This window comes from Pituophis catenifer, unplaced genomic scaffold (genome assembly GCF_029215685.1).
Source record: "Pituophis catenifer annectens isolate HBS135680 unplaced genomic scaffold, rPitCat1.0.hap2 SCAF_6, whole genome shotgun sequence".
In the NCBI taxonomy this organism is placed as follows: Eukaryota; Metazoa; Chordata; class Lepidosauria; order Squamata; family Colubridae; genus Pituophis; species Pituophis catenifer.
In genome coordinates, this window is record NW_027256886.1 from 2841808 (window position 1) to 2856518 (window position 14711).

At 43.8% G+C, this 14711-nt stretch overlaps 1 protein-coding gene across 1 annotated transcript in view; it reads left to right on the forward strand.

Annotated features, from left to right (window-relative positions):
- Window positions 1–14711, forward strand: part of EIF2B5 (eukaryotic translation initiation factor 2B subunit epsilon) — a 45255-nt gene that overhangs the window by 7084 nt on the left and 23460 nt on the right. Inside the window, exons 2-4 of the mRNA XM_070945922.1 lie at window positions 7256–7380; window positions 11926–12111; window positions 13689–13866. Of these exons, the coding sequence (XP_070802023.1) occupies window positions 7256–7380; window positions 11926–12111; window positions 13689–13866 (489 nt within the window). The remainder of the gene's footprint in view (window positions 1–7255; window positions 7381–11925; window positions 12112–13688; window positions 13867–14711) is intronic.

Below are 14711 nucleotides of genomic sequence, written 5' to 3' on the forward strand. Positions count from 1 at the left end.
TCTGTTTTTCCCGTTGTTTTTGCTTGTCAAGGAGTTCACAAATGACCCTGAGACACTGAAACCATCGTAAGTTTTATGAGCCAGTTGCCAAGCGTCCGAATTTCGATTATGTGATGTTGCGACGGTCGTAATTGTGAAAAACGATCACAGGTCACTTTTTTCAGTGCTGTTGTAACTTCAAATGGTCACTGAGTGAATCGCTGTAAGCTGAGGAACACCTGTATAAAAGTTGGGAAATCTGTGTCCCTAGAGCTGTTAAAAAAAAAAAAACTGGTAATTTTAAGTTGCAAAACACTGTTCTAGATCGGGGTGGGCAACTGTGGCCCTTTTACAACCTGTGGACTTCAACTCCCAGAATTCCTGAGACAGCCAAGCTGGCTCAGGAATTCTGGGAGTTGAAGTCCACAGGTCATAAAGGGGCCATATTTGCCTACCCCTGTTCTAGATGAAGTAGACAGCTGGAACACTCCCATGGATGAAAGAAAGTAGATGTGAAAATCAACAGTTACAGGTAGCCCTCGACTTACAACACTTCATTTAGTGACCGTTCAAGGTTACAATGGCGCTGAAAAAAAGTGACTTATGACTGTTTTTCCCACTGTATTTATTTATTTATTTATTTATTTATTTATTTATTTATTTATTTATTTATTTATTTAATCAAATTTCTATACCGCCCTGCTTCCGAAGGACTCAGGGCGGTGAACAGCCAAGATAAAATACAGATAATACAAATATTAAAAATCCCTTAAAATTATTAAATATTTTGGCCGAAACACAGATTAAAACACCCAATTTATAAAATCACGAATTAAAAAATTTAAAAAATTTAAAAGAGGGGAGTTAGGACCATTGTAGCATCCCTATGGTCCAGTGATCAGAATTTGGATGCTTGGCAACGGATTCACACTTACGACCGTTGCTCTGTCCCAAGGTCATGTGACACCCCCCCCTTTTGCGGCCTTTTGACCAGCAAAATCAACCATGCCACTCACTTAATAACCATGCCATTCACTTACCAACTGCGATGCTTCGCTTAACAGCGGTGGCAAGGTCGTAACATGGGGCAAAACTCACTTAACAAACGTCTCACTTTTAAGAACAGAAATTTTGGGCTCAAATGCGGTCATAAATTGAGGGCTACCTGTATTTGAAGAAATCCCTGTGCAAGTAGAATGAAGGAGAGACCAACATCAAATCATGGTTGGGGATTAATGGAAAAATATTTTGCGCTAGTAAGCCTATTGAATGCAATTAAAGATGATGTGGGCGGTATAACGGGAGGGGTGAGTTATTCCTGTGATAAGATCGCTTCTTGACGCCTAAAATGCGACTGCTCGTACAAAAACATATTAAAAAAACAGCGTGATGTGTCTCTCTTTACAGGATCCTTGTGAACGAAAAGGTTAGGGCTTTGATTTAATCCAAAACAGAAGCCGAGGTTTCTAGAAAAAGCTTATGGAGACTTTGAGGAGTGGAGCCCTTAGTCAAGGAATGCAGCGAAGGGCTAATTTGATTGGTTGACAGTTATTAGAGTAGTCCTTGATTTATGACCGTGTTTGCCAACTTCTGGTGGGACGGGAAGTTAGCAAACAGGCCATTTCCGGAGGGCCGGTGTGTGTGTGTGGAAGGCTGTTTTTGCCCTCCCCAGACTCCTAGAAAGGCTTTGGAGGCTGGGGACAGAGAAAAACGGGCCTACCAGGCCATCATGTGCCAAGAGCATTGGGGGGGGGGATCGCATGTGCATGCGCGGGGCGAGGCACATAGAATTATGGGTGTGGGCACGCACGCGCACGACCCCGATGCTCCTGGCACGCAATGGCAAAAAGGTTAGCCATCACTGTCGTAGTTGTACAGGTAATCCTCAACTTACGACCACAATTGAGCCCAAAACTCTCGCTGCTAAGGAAGACAGTTGTTAAGTGAGTTTTTGGCCCATTTTTGCAACCTTTCTTCCCATATATCTATGGAGATTTTCAGTCTCCCAGGTCATGGTTGTCCCAAAGGTGCTTTTTTCAAGAGGCTGCTGGACTTTCTGTTTTTTCTTCGAAGACGTTTTGCTTCTCATCCGAGAAGCTTCTTCGGCTCTGACTGGATGGCGGGGAAGGGAAGGTTTTCTTCCTACAGTTGCTAAGTGCATCACTGCATTTAGTAACACTGTTGTTAAGTGATCCTGACTTCCCCATTGACTTGTCAAAAGGTTGCAACTGTCATCAATACATGCCAGTTGAGGAGCTTCTGAAGTTCGATCGCATGTCCATAGGGATGCTGCATCGGTTATAAGTATGAAAAAATGGTCATTTTTTCGGTGCTGTTGTAACTTTAAAGGTAAAGATTCCCCTCGCATATACGTGCTAGTCGTTCCCGACTCTAGGGGGCAGTGCTCATCTCCCTTTCCAAGCCGAAGAGCCAGCGCTGTCCGAAGACGTCTCCGTGGTCATGTGGCCGGCATGACTCAACGCCAAAGGCGCACGGAACGCTGTTCCCTTCCCACCAAAGGTGGTCCCTATTTTTCTACTTGCATTTTTTACCTGCTTTCGAACTGCTAGGTTGGCAGAAGCTGAGACAAGTCACGGGAGCTCATCCCGTTACGCGGCAGTAGGGATTCAAACTGCTGAACTGCCAACCTTTTGATCGACAAGCTCAGCGTCTTAGCCACTGAGCCACCGCGTCCCTCGTTGTAACTTAAAACAGCCGCTAAGCGAATGGTTACAAGTCAAGGAGTACCTTCAGTGGTCCAGACGAGATGTTATGGAAAACAAACATAAATATTGAATCCAGAGTATAGCTAGCTTTTTTTTTAAAAAAAAAATAATGTTCTTTGTTTCTGTCCATTTGCGTTTGTCCCTGTGTTATGTGTGTGTTTCTCTACCCAATCACCGAAGCATCTTTAAATGACAATGTTGTGGCAGCTGTTATTATATTCCTCCCAAGGAGAATGTGGAAATTTATTTCTTTGTCACCGCAAGAGAAAAGGATCAGTTTATAAGGAGCTGGGTCTCAGCAGGCGGCAACCCCCCTGTGCTTGGAAGCTGAATAGGGCTCAGCTCACTTTTTTTTTTTTTTTTAATTTGATTTATATGCCGCCCTTCTCCGAAGACTCAGGGCGGCTTACAATGCGCTCAGCAATAGCCTTCATCCTTTTGTATATTTATACAAAGTCAGCTTATTGCCCCCACAACTGGGTCCTCAATTTACCTACCTTAGAAAGGATGGAAGGCTGAGTCAACCTTGAGCCTGGCGAGATTCGAACTTACTTTAATTGCAGGCAGCTGGTCTTAATAACCAGCTTAATAACAGGGTGCCTTAAACCCCTGTACTACCAAGGCTCTTTTGTGAAAGTTCAAGAGAATTCCAGGGCTGGAATGTCGAAAAGAAGTGTCCGTGATGGCAATGGCCAACTCCTTTCGTCTTGTTGCCAAAAACAAGTACACAAATGTCTCCAAGGACTCACCGGGAGCTAAACTCTACTGGATTGTCATGACCAGCTTGTCTGACCTAAAACCTTTTATGGTTGTGGTTTCTGGATTGTCACCTGTTCAGAGTAAGGATGATCCTGTCATTTATTCATCTGGATGGACTGATCACCCCAAGAGTTGCTCCTGGATATATCCTGGGAAGCATTCTTTTTCTTTCTTTCTTTTTTTTTAATCAAGTTTTATTGTTTTTTTTTCTTTTCTCCTCTCCCACCTTCACTCACATCTTTCTTTCTTTCTTTCTTTCTTTTTTTTGAACAAAGTGTTGGCCGTTTCTTATTTTATACAATTAGTCAAATTCAAATACATTTTACTCAATTACAATTTTTGTCAATATCGTCTTCCCCCCCCTGTCCTTTTTTTTTTTGAAAATACCTCAATATTTCTATACTTGCATACGTAAACACCTCCTTCATTTATCCCTAAATTCTAACTTTACTATTTATACATAGTTATCCTTTTTTATTCTTAAACAATTCATTCTTTTTCTTAATATATTTATATTCGTTTATTCAGAGCAGGGTGGATTTGATTTAAATCGAGTTGATTTAAATCACAATTTAAATCATGATTTAAATCACTAGTAAAAAGGCTTGATTTAAATCAAGTCGATTTAAATCATAATTTTTAAAGAGCAACTGTCACCTCTGCTACTCCTTTGACCCACTGTTGACTCACCGATAGTCCCAGTGTTGCAGAATATACAGCCTCCTGCTACATAACTCAGCTCCATTTCAGGCTGAATAAACTAAATTATTTATGTCTCTTAAATAGAAAACAGTCTTAAAATAGATTTTTACCCCAAAAGTTTTTTATTAAAATAAATTCGATAAAAATAAAAAAAATCCGATTTAAATCAAAAAAAAAATCTGATTTTTTTGATTTTTTTAAAAAAACATTGATTTTTATCCACCCTGATTCAGAGCTGCCTTTCTTCCACTTCATCTTTTTGTTTTGTTTTGTGCAGCAGTCTTTCTCCTCAAACCTAGCCTCTCCCTCTTCTCCTTCCAACTTTCTTTCTCCACCTTCTTCTTCTTTTCCCTACCTCCCCTTCCCTTCTCCTCCTCTCTTCCTCCCTGTCTTGCCTTCTGTCCTCCACTTTCCCTTCCTGGGAAGCATTCTTATCGCAAAATTAGAGTAAGAGAAACTGAACGTTGCATCAGGGAAGCGTTAACCACACCAAATTCTGAAAACGGATTTATGCCAGCTCATGTTTATTACGAGTGTGTTGGGGACGCTGTCTTGCCAAGTTGGAACTTGGCCTCAGTCAGAGCTGGGAGCATTTTCCATTGGCTTTTGATTGGCCTGTCCAGATCAGGATCCAGAAAAGTAGCAAGGGAGGACTGGAACAAAAATTTTAAACTTCAGCTTGAGTCTCTCTCTGGTCTTGCAACTGCCTAGTTGCCAGAATGCAGTTCTCTAGACAGGAGAGACACTGGCAGTAATCAACCAGTAATGAGGGTAGAACTGGAAGGGTCCTTGGAGGTCTTCTAGTCCAGCCCCCTTCTCAAGCAGGAGACCCTATATCAGCAGTCTGCAACCTTAAACACTCAAAGAGCCATTTGGACCCGTTTCCCACAGAAAAGAAAACACCAGGAGCCACAAAACCTCAGTGGGTGTGGCCAACTTGACGTCACTCACTTTCACTAGTCACATGACTCCCCCCTAGCCACGCCTACTCAGCCAGTCATTAGGGCAGAGAACCGATTGTTAAAAAACAACAGGAACCACAAAACCCTTTTGACATCTCTCTCTCCCTCCCTCCCCCCCCCCTCTCTCTCCACCTCTCCAGGGGTGGGTTCTACCTATCTTTACTACCGGTTCGCAGCGGTGTTGCGCACGCTCGCTTCATTTGTGCGTGCACGTGCTCTTCTGCATACGTGCAGAAGCGTTTTGATGACGTCGGGATTGGTGGGCGGAGTCTCCCGCTGGTTTTACTACCAGTTCTATAGAACCGGTGCGAACCAGGGGCAACCCAACATTGCCCCTCTCTCTCTGTATCTCTCTCTCTCCACCCCCTCTCTGTATCTCTCTATGTCTCTCTCTCTCTCCCCCCCCCTCTCTCTATCTCTCTATGTCTCTCTCTCTCTCTCTCCCACCCCTCTCTGTATCTCTCTCCACCCCCTCTCTGTATCTCTCTATGTCTCTCTCTCTCTCTCCCCCCATCTCTGTATCTCTCTACGTCTCTCTCTCTCTCTCCCCCCTCTCTGTATCTCTCTCCACCCCCTCTCTGTATCTCTCTATGTCTCTCTCTCTCTCTCCCCCTATCTCTGTATCTCTCTCTCTCCACCCCCTCTCTGTATCTATGTCTCTCTCTCTCTCTCCCCCTCTCTCTGTATCTCTCTATGTCTCTCTCTCTCCCCCCTCTCTGTATCTCTCTATGTCTCTCTCTCTCTCTCCCCCCTATCTCTGTATCTCTCTATGTCTCTCTCTCTCCCCCCCTCTCTGTATCTCTCTCTCTCCACCCCCTCTCTGTATCTCTCTATGTCTCTCTCTCTCTCCCCCTATCTCTGTATCTCTCTCTCTCCACCCCCTCTCTGTATCTATGTCTCTCTCTCTCTCTCCCCCCCTCTCTCTGTATCTCTCTATGTCTCTCTCTCTCTGTCCCCCCTCTCTCTATCTCTCTATGTCTCTCTCTCTCTCCCCCTCTCTCTGTATCTTTCTATGTCTCTCTCTCTCTCTCTCTCTCTCTCCCCCTCTCTCTGTATCTCTCTATGTCTCTCTCTCTCTCTCCCCCTCTCTCTGTCTCTGCCCCGGCCACTTCTCCATCTCCCACTGTCACCCTTACCTTCTCAGGCCAGGCGAGGAGTGACTGGGAGGGGAGGGCGAGGGGTGGGGCCAGCCAGTGGTGGTATCAGCCGCATGTGGCTCCGGAGCCTCAGGTTGCAGACACCCACCCTATACCATTTCAAACAAGTGGCTGTCCAGTCTCTTCTTAAAAACCTCCAGGGTTGAAGCCCCCACAACTTCTCAAAGCAAGCTGTTCAGTCCATCCGTCCATCTGTCATATATCTTATTTATTTATCTCAGAATCAGAATCACAGGGTTGGAAGAGACTTTGGAGGTCTTCTAGTTCACCCCCTTTTCAAGCAGGAGTCCCTACACCATTTTCAGTCATGTGACTGTCCAGTCTTCCTCCCTCCCTCCCTCCCTCCCTCCCTCCCTCCCTCCCTTCCTTCCTTCCTTCCTTCCTTCCTTCCTTCCTTCCTTCCTTCCTGTATCTTATTTATCTCTCAGAATCACAGGGTGGGAAGGGACCTTCTGACAATTAGCAAAGTCAATGGGGAAGCCAGATGCATTTTAACAACTGTGCTACTAAATTACAAGTGCGGTGCAGTGATTCGCTTAACAACTGTGACAAGAAAGGTCATAAAACGGGCCCAAACTCACTTTACAACTGTCTCACTTAGCAACAGAGGTTTTTGGGCTCAATTGTGGTCGTACGTCGAGGACGAGCTGCACAAAATTGGCCTACTCATCATGGTCTCTTTCAAGTGCTTCGGACTTCCAACATCAGCCCCAGGAGCTTTGCGAACAGCAACTTCCTAAAACATCTGGAAGGCTACCAGTTCTATCTCTGGTTTAAGGCAGTTCCCTGGTTTCTAATACTTCCCCCCCCCCCCATGGTTTCTATTTTTAAAAAGGCCACCCATGTTTAATGAATACTGTTATCTGCTTGTTATTCTGTTAGAAGGATTGTGTGACTCTTTTAACTGTAAGCAGTATTGCAGATTATAGTGTGGTTGTTTTTTCTGGCTGACTTTTCTTTGCTTCCCTAGGCTCTGATCCCTCTGGCAAATGTGGCCATGATAGAATATACCCTGGAATTCCTCACTGCGACGGGGGTGGAAGAAACCTTCGTCTTCTGCTGCTGGAAATCGGCAGAGATCAAGGAGCATTTACAGTAAGAGCAGGCGTTTTCTTGGCCTTTCCCAGAAAGGAGCCTTTTCCCTTTGCCTTTCGTCTCTTGGAATTCGAGGTGGCCGAGGACGGACGGGTGGCAGTGGTCAGATAGATGTCACCAAGTGATGCCAATAAAAGGAGAATATTTGTAGCTCTGGATTGAAATGAAGGGTCCTTGGTGCTCTCCGAGCTTGGTGGTTTTCTGGCAGACGTTTTATTACCTGACTAGATAACATCACCAGTTTTGGAAGGGAGTGGGGTTTGCAAGGAGGAGGAGGAGGGGGGAGGAAGAAGAGGAGGGGGAAGAAAAAGAAGAGGCGGACTCTGGGGTCCTTGGTGCTCTCTGAGCTTGTTTTCTTGTAGACCTTTCATGACCCAACTAGGGAACATCATCAGCGCTAGTCTAGGTTTGGGTAATGAAATGGCTGCAAGAAAAAAATCAAGCTCAGAGAACCAAGGACCCCTCGTAACCAATTACTAATTGAACAACTGCCGCTTTTCACTTAACAAATGGGGCAAGAACAGTCGTAAAATGGGGCAAGATCACTTAACAAATATTTCACTTAGCAACATAAATTTTGGGCTCGATCATGGTCGTAATTCGAGGACTAACTGTGTCAGCTTGCCATCTTTGATATTCATTCTTTAAATACACTCCAGTCTGTTAAAATGAGACTCTGGGACCTTGAGGTTACTTATTTTTTTTTTTATATATCTCACCTTTATTATTTCTACAAATAAATCAAGGCCACGAACGTACCTGCTACTCCTTCCTCCTCCTATTTTCCCCCACAACAACCTTGTGAGGTAGGTTAAGCCGAGAGAGAGGAACTGGCCCCAAAGTCACCGAGATGGCTTTACATAGTTCGGGATAGTGATTTAGTTACCTAAACGTGCCCTAAAAGGCTAAAAGTTGAATTTGTCCATTGTGCTGATATTTGAGCGCAGCTGTTTCTGGTTTTGGTGCCTTCCAGAGGTTTGGGCTTCAACCCCCAGAAGTCTCAGCAATGGCCTGGGAATTCTGAGTCCTGAAATCAACTCAGGGCAAGATGTCCCAGTTGGAGATGGATATAATAATAATAATAATAATAATAACAACAACAACAACTACTACTACTACTACTACTACTACTACTACTACTTCATTGTCTGGTGGCTCTGCAGACTAAAAGCATTGTGATTAACACCAGCTATCTGCAATTACTGTAAGTTCGAATCTCACCAGGCTCAAGGTTGACTCAGCAGTTGTTCCCTGCAAATTGCTTCAGTTGTCGTCCTTCCTTAAATAGGCTAAGGGAGTGGCCAATTACCCCCAAGCCTTACTCTCGAGGAGACCTCCTCCTGAGGAGCCACTCCTGCCTTTTGGCCGCTCTGTGGCATCAAGAAGAGGCTCCTCCTCTTCTTCCTCTTTACTTATGGGAGCTTCTGGAGGTTCTGAAGGCCCTGGCTGAATCCCCGCCTCTGACACCACATCTTCTCCAGCCTCCTCATTGTCTGACTCGAGTGCCAACTGCACAGGCTGCTGGCACAACACCACACCAGCCTCCTCGCTGTCTGAATCAGCTACTAGCTGCACATGCCACATACAGGCCACAACAAGGTGCTTTTTTCAAGAGGCAACTGGACTTTCTGTTTTTTCTTTGAAGACGTTTTGCTTCTCATCCAAGAAGCTTCTTCAGCTCTTGACTGGATGGTGGGGAATGGAGAGTTGATTTGTTTATTCCCCACCATCCAGTCAGAGCTGAAGAAGCTTCTTGGATGAGAAGCAAAACCTCTTCAAAGAAAAAACAGAAAGTCCAGTTGCCTGTTGAAAAAAAAGCACCTTTGGGATGAGATACAAAGGGGCTGTCAGGTTTCCAAGTGATGAAACCCATTCAAAAAAAGAAATAGGCGAAATCCATCTTCCAAAACAAATTTCTTTTATTTAGGTAGGCATCAAATTGGCAAAGACTGGGGGAATTCTGGCTCTGACACAAACTGGAATAACACCACATAATGTTGAAAATTAGAAACATCCCATAGAAGTCACGTTCCCCAATAAAAGCAAAATCAATATTGCCCATTGTCATCAAACGTCACTTCCAGCTCTCAGCAAGGACAACCTCCGTTCGCACGGGAAAGAAGATCACCTAGTCAAAACAATGCTCACTATCTATTCCCTTCTCCCACCTTAAGGATGTGGCGAGCCTGAAAAAAATCCCTTACAAAACAGAGAAAAAAAGAAGGAATAAATGAGTATAATATCAAGCTAACTAAAATGGCCACACAAATGTAGCCTGGATAGCTCAACAGACAGAAGCACTGTAATTTAACACCAGATGTCTGCAATTAAAGTAAGATCAAATCTCGCCAGGCTCAAGGTTGACTCAGCCTTCCATCCTTTCTAAGGTAGGTAAAATGAGGACCCAGATTGTGGGGGCAATAAGCTGACTTTGTATAAATATATGAAAGTATGAAGGCTATTGCTTAACGCACTGTAAGCCGCCCTCTGACTGGATGATGGGGAATAAACAAATCAACTCTCCATTCCCTACCATCCAGTCAAGAGCTGAAGAAGCTTCTTGGATGAGAAGCGAAACGTCTTCAAAGAAAAAACAGAAAGTCCAGTTGCCTCTTGAAAAAAGCACCTTGTTGTAGCCTGTGTGTGGCCTGTGCAGCTAGTAGCTGATTCAGACAGCGAGGAGGCTGGTGTGGTGTTGTGCCAGCAGCCTGTGCAGTTGGCACTCGAGTCGGACAATGAGGAGGCTGGAGAAGATGTGGTGCCAGAGGCAGGGATTCAGCCAGGGCCTTCAGAACCTCCAGAAGCTCCCTTAAGTGAAGAGGACGAAGAAGAGGAACCTCTTCTTGATGCCACAGAGCTGCCAAAAGGCAGGAATGGCTCCTCAGGAGGAGGTCTCCTTGAGAGTAAGGCTCAGGGCTAATTGGCCATTCCCTTAGCCTATTTAAGGAAGGACGACGACTGAAGCAATTTGCAGGGAACAACTTCGTTCACATACCTTTGTGTCTTGCCTTGCTTATCTTATCAGCTTCCTGCAAATTGCTTCTGGGCATTCTGCCAACCACAGTAAGCTTTCAGTTATTATTCTTTGAATTCTTGTTAATGCAGTTAATTAACAGCCGTTGTTGTAAAAGACTGGTTTATTTATTAAACCAAGGTTTGAACGGACTTTGTGTGTGCTGCGTTCTTTGGGGTCCGTAGCTGGGGCAGAACACACCTCTGGGACAACTGTGACCTTGGATGACTGGGAATCTCCAGAGACTTTGTATCTAATGCGAATCTCAAATAACTACTTGTTCCACTCCACCAAGCTTCAGATCTGTCTGTTTCACGATGTCATTTACACATAGCCCACAACGTCCGACCACAATTGAGCCCAACATTTCTGTTGTTAAGGGAGGCGTTTCAGTGAGTTTTGACCCCCACTTTACGACTTTCTCTTGCCGCAGTTGTTAAATGAATGGCTGCAGTCCATCAATTAACAACCTGGTTGTGAAGTGAATCCGGCTTCTCCATTGACTTTGTCAGAAGGTCGCAGAAGGGGATCGCGTGACACCCCCCCCCCGGACACTGCGACCGTCATAAGTATGAGTCCATTGCCAAGCGTCTGAATTTTGATGGGGATGCTGCAAAGGTTGTAACGATGAAAAACCAGTCAAAAGTCCCATTTTTCAGTGCAGTTGTAACTTTGAACAGTCACTAAAAGAACTCTGTTGTAAGTTGAGGGCTACCTCTATTTAGAATAGAGTACCTTTTCTTTTACATACTCCGAGAGAGTATGCACTAAGACAAATTCCTTGTGTGTCCAATCACACTTGGCCAATAAAGAATTCTGTTCTATTCTCTATTTACAGTAGTGGCCAAAATTGTGGAACCCTTTTGGGAAAAGTGTATTTTTGAGGTTTGATGGCTAATAATATCACCTTTTTTTGGGGGGGGGGGAGTTTCAAGATAATCCTATTCCATTGCTGGAATGGCCTGGGAATAGCTCAGATCTTAACCCAATTGAAAATCTATGGAACCGGCTAAAGAAATTTGCTAGTCAGAAGCAACCCAGCAATAAAACCCAGTTAATAGAAGTAATCGTTCAATCAATCTTGGTTTCACATTAGAACAGCTGCAGAACTCAAAAGACTTGGTTCACTCCGTGGGAAGACGTTGTAAGGCCATAATTCATGCTAAAGGTTACCCAACTAAGTATTAACTGACGTGATAATTTTGGTAGATCTCGTTTTTTTCTATGCATTTCACTTTTTTTTATACTGTAACTGCTATTCTAATAGCAAATCTTTCATAACAGTTATTGCATTACATTCTTGATTAAATTATCTTTCCATTAATATATAATTTTATGGTACTACTCCGAAAAAAAGCGGTGTTATTAGCTAGTTTTAGAAAATACACTTTTCCCAAAAGGTTTCCACAGTTTTGGCTACTACTGTATATACTCATCTGATCAAAAAGCCAACAAGTAATTTTTCAGTGCATTTCCTGTTTGCAGAGGTTCTCATTCCGTTGTTTCTGTCTCTGATTTTTGTCTCCCTCCAGAAACTCTAAATGGTGCTGCCCGACATCGCCCAACGTTGTGCGGTTTGTCATCTCGGACCTCTATCGTTCCCTCGGCGACGTCTTGCGCGATGTTGATGCCAAGTCTCTTGTTCGTTCTGACTTTATCCTCGTCTCGGGAGATGTGGTGTCCAATATTAATATTTCTACAGCTTTACAGGAACACAGGTGGGTGTTCAGGAAAAAGGCACCGGTAGTCCTCGACTTACGGCCACAATGGAATCCAAAATTTATGTTGTTGAGCGAGACAGTTGTTATGTGAGTATTGCCCCATTTTGCGACCTTCCTTGCCACAGTTGTTAAGCGAATCACTTCAGCGGTCAGGTTAGTAACAGGATTTGTTGAGTGAATCTGACTTTGTTTGCGTAGAAAGTGGCAAAAGGGGAACGACCTAAAATTCAGATGCTTGGCAATCAACTCATTTATTTATTTATTTTCAAAAAAGTTTTTTATTTTTATTTCTCATAAACACATTTACATGTACAGTCATTTCCATCATTTTTCATTCATCTTTTCTTTTAACTTTCATTTTTCATTTTTACTTTTTCGGGGCTGCCCTTTTACCCTTTACCTTTACTCCAACCTTTCTTCTTCTCCTCCCCATCTCTTCCTTCCTCTCTCTTCTCCTACTTCCTTTGTTCTTTCTCTCCTTCTCTTTCCTATTTCCTCTTCTCTTCCCCCACTCCTCTCTTCTTCCCCCCCTTCTAACCTTCTCCTCTGCTCCTCTTTCCTCTCCCTTTTCTTCCTCTCCTTTTCCCTTTCTTCTTTCTCCTCTCTTCTCCTCTTTTTCCTTCCTCTCTCTCTACTCCTTCCATTCTCTTCCTTCCTCTCTCTTCTTCTACTTCCTTTGTTCTTTCTCTCCTTCTCTTTCCTACTTCCCCTTCTCTTCCCCCACTCCTCTCTTCTTCTCCCCTTCTAACCTTCTCCTCTGCTCCTCTTTCCCCTCCCTTTTCCTCCTCTCCTTTTCCCTTTCTTCTTTCTCCTCTCCTCTATTCTCCCTTCCTTTCTCTCTACTCCTTTCCCTCTCTCCTGTTGTTTCCCTTTTCAGTTCAATCTAAAGTGGTATTCGAGCAGCCCCGATTTTCTAATTATCTTTATTCTCATTTCAATTTCTTATTCGATTATTATTTATTTTTATTTCATCATTTGCGTACATTTTTATAATATCTCACTTTTTTCCCTTTTACCTCCCCCTCCCTCCCCTTTCTCCTTTTACTTGGCGTCATCTGGGTATCTACTTTTCTGACTGTTTTCTCCCATCTATTCTCTATCTATTTACAATCAACTCATTTATGATGTCATAAATGGGCATCAATTGCCAAGTGTCTGAATTTCAATCATGTGACCATGGAGATGCCACAATGACCGTGTGAAAAACGGTCATAAGTCAGATTTTTTTGGTGCCATTGTAAATTTGAATGGTCACTAAATGAACTGTTGCAAGTTGAGGACTACTTGTATGCTAGAAGGGATTTGTTAGAACAGACCAGATTTCTGTTTTTAATAAACCAGCCAGTCATACCTTTGAAGTCACTTTGAAATGAGATGGGCTGCAAATAAATGTAATAAATAAGTAATATTCTGTGAAGTTCAATCACTAAATGAACTGTTGTAAGACAAGGAGTACCTCCAAAAGTTCCTCCTTCTGGCAGGAATGATGTGTTGCTATCTTATCTGTGAGCGTCCTTTATTATTATTATTATTTTTTAAAAAAACCCTGAACTTGTCCCTCTCTCCTTGTACAGGACGCGCCGTAAAATAGAGAAGAACGTATCGGTGATGACGATGTTATTTCAAGAGTGTTCGCCAGGTCATCGGGGCCGATGTCTGGAGGATGATATTAGCCTAGTCATGGACAGTGTTACAAAACGAGTGCTCCACTATCAGCGGACGCAAGGGCTCAAGCATTTCGGTTTTCCTATGGTGTGTGTGAACCTACGAGCAAGAGTCAAGCAGCCAGTTTTTGCTACGAGTTTAAGAGGCCAAAAGATGGCAAGGATGAGAATCGCCATATTGAGATCTGTGGACTTCAATTCCCAGAATTCTGGGAGTTGAAGTCCACAGATCTTAAAATGGCTGACGTTGAGGGACACTGAGTTAATAGCTAAGAAAACAGCGAGCAACTGGCTGGGGAATTCTGGGAGTTGAAGTCCACAGATCTTAAAATGGCTGACGTTGAGAGACACTGAGTTAATAGCTAAGAAAACAGCCAGCAGCTGGCTGAGGAATTCTGGGAGTTGAAGTCCACAGATCTTAAAATGGCTGACGTTGAGAGACACCGAGTTAATAGCTAAGAAAACAGCGAGCAGCTGGCTGGGGAATTCTGGGAGTTGAAGTCCACAGATCTTAAAATGGCTGACGTTGAGAGACACTGAGTTAATAGCTAAGAAAACAGCTAGCAGCTGGCTGAGGAATTCTGGGAGTTGAAGTCCACAGATCTTAAAATGGCTGACGTTGAGGGACACTGAGTTAATAGCTAAGAAAACAGCGAGCAGCTGGCTGGGGAATTCTGGGAGTTGAAGTCCACACATCTTAAAATGGCTGACGTTGAGAGACACTGAGTTAATAGCTAAGAAAACAGCGAGCAGCTGGCTGGGGAATTCTGGGAGTTGAAGTCCACAGATCTTAAAATGGCTGACGTTGAGAGACACTGAGTTAATAGCTAAGAAAACAGCGAGCAGCTGGCTGGGGAATTCTGGGAGTTGAAGTCCACAGATCTTAAAATGGCTGACATTGAGAGACACCGAGTTAATAGCTAAGAAAACAGC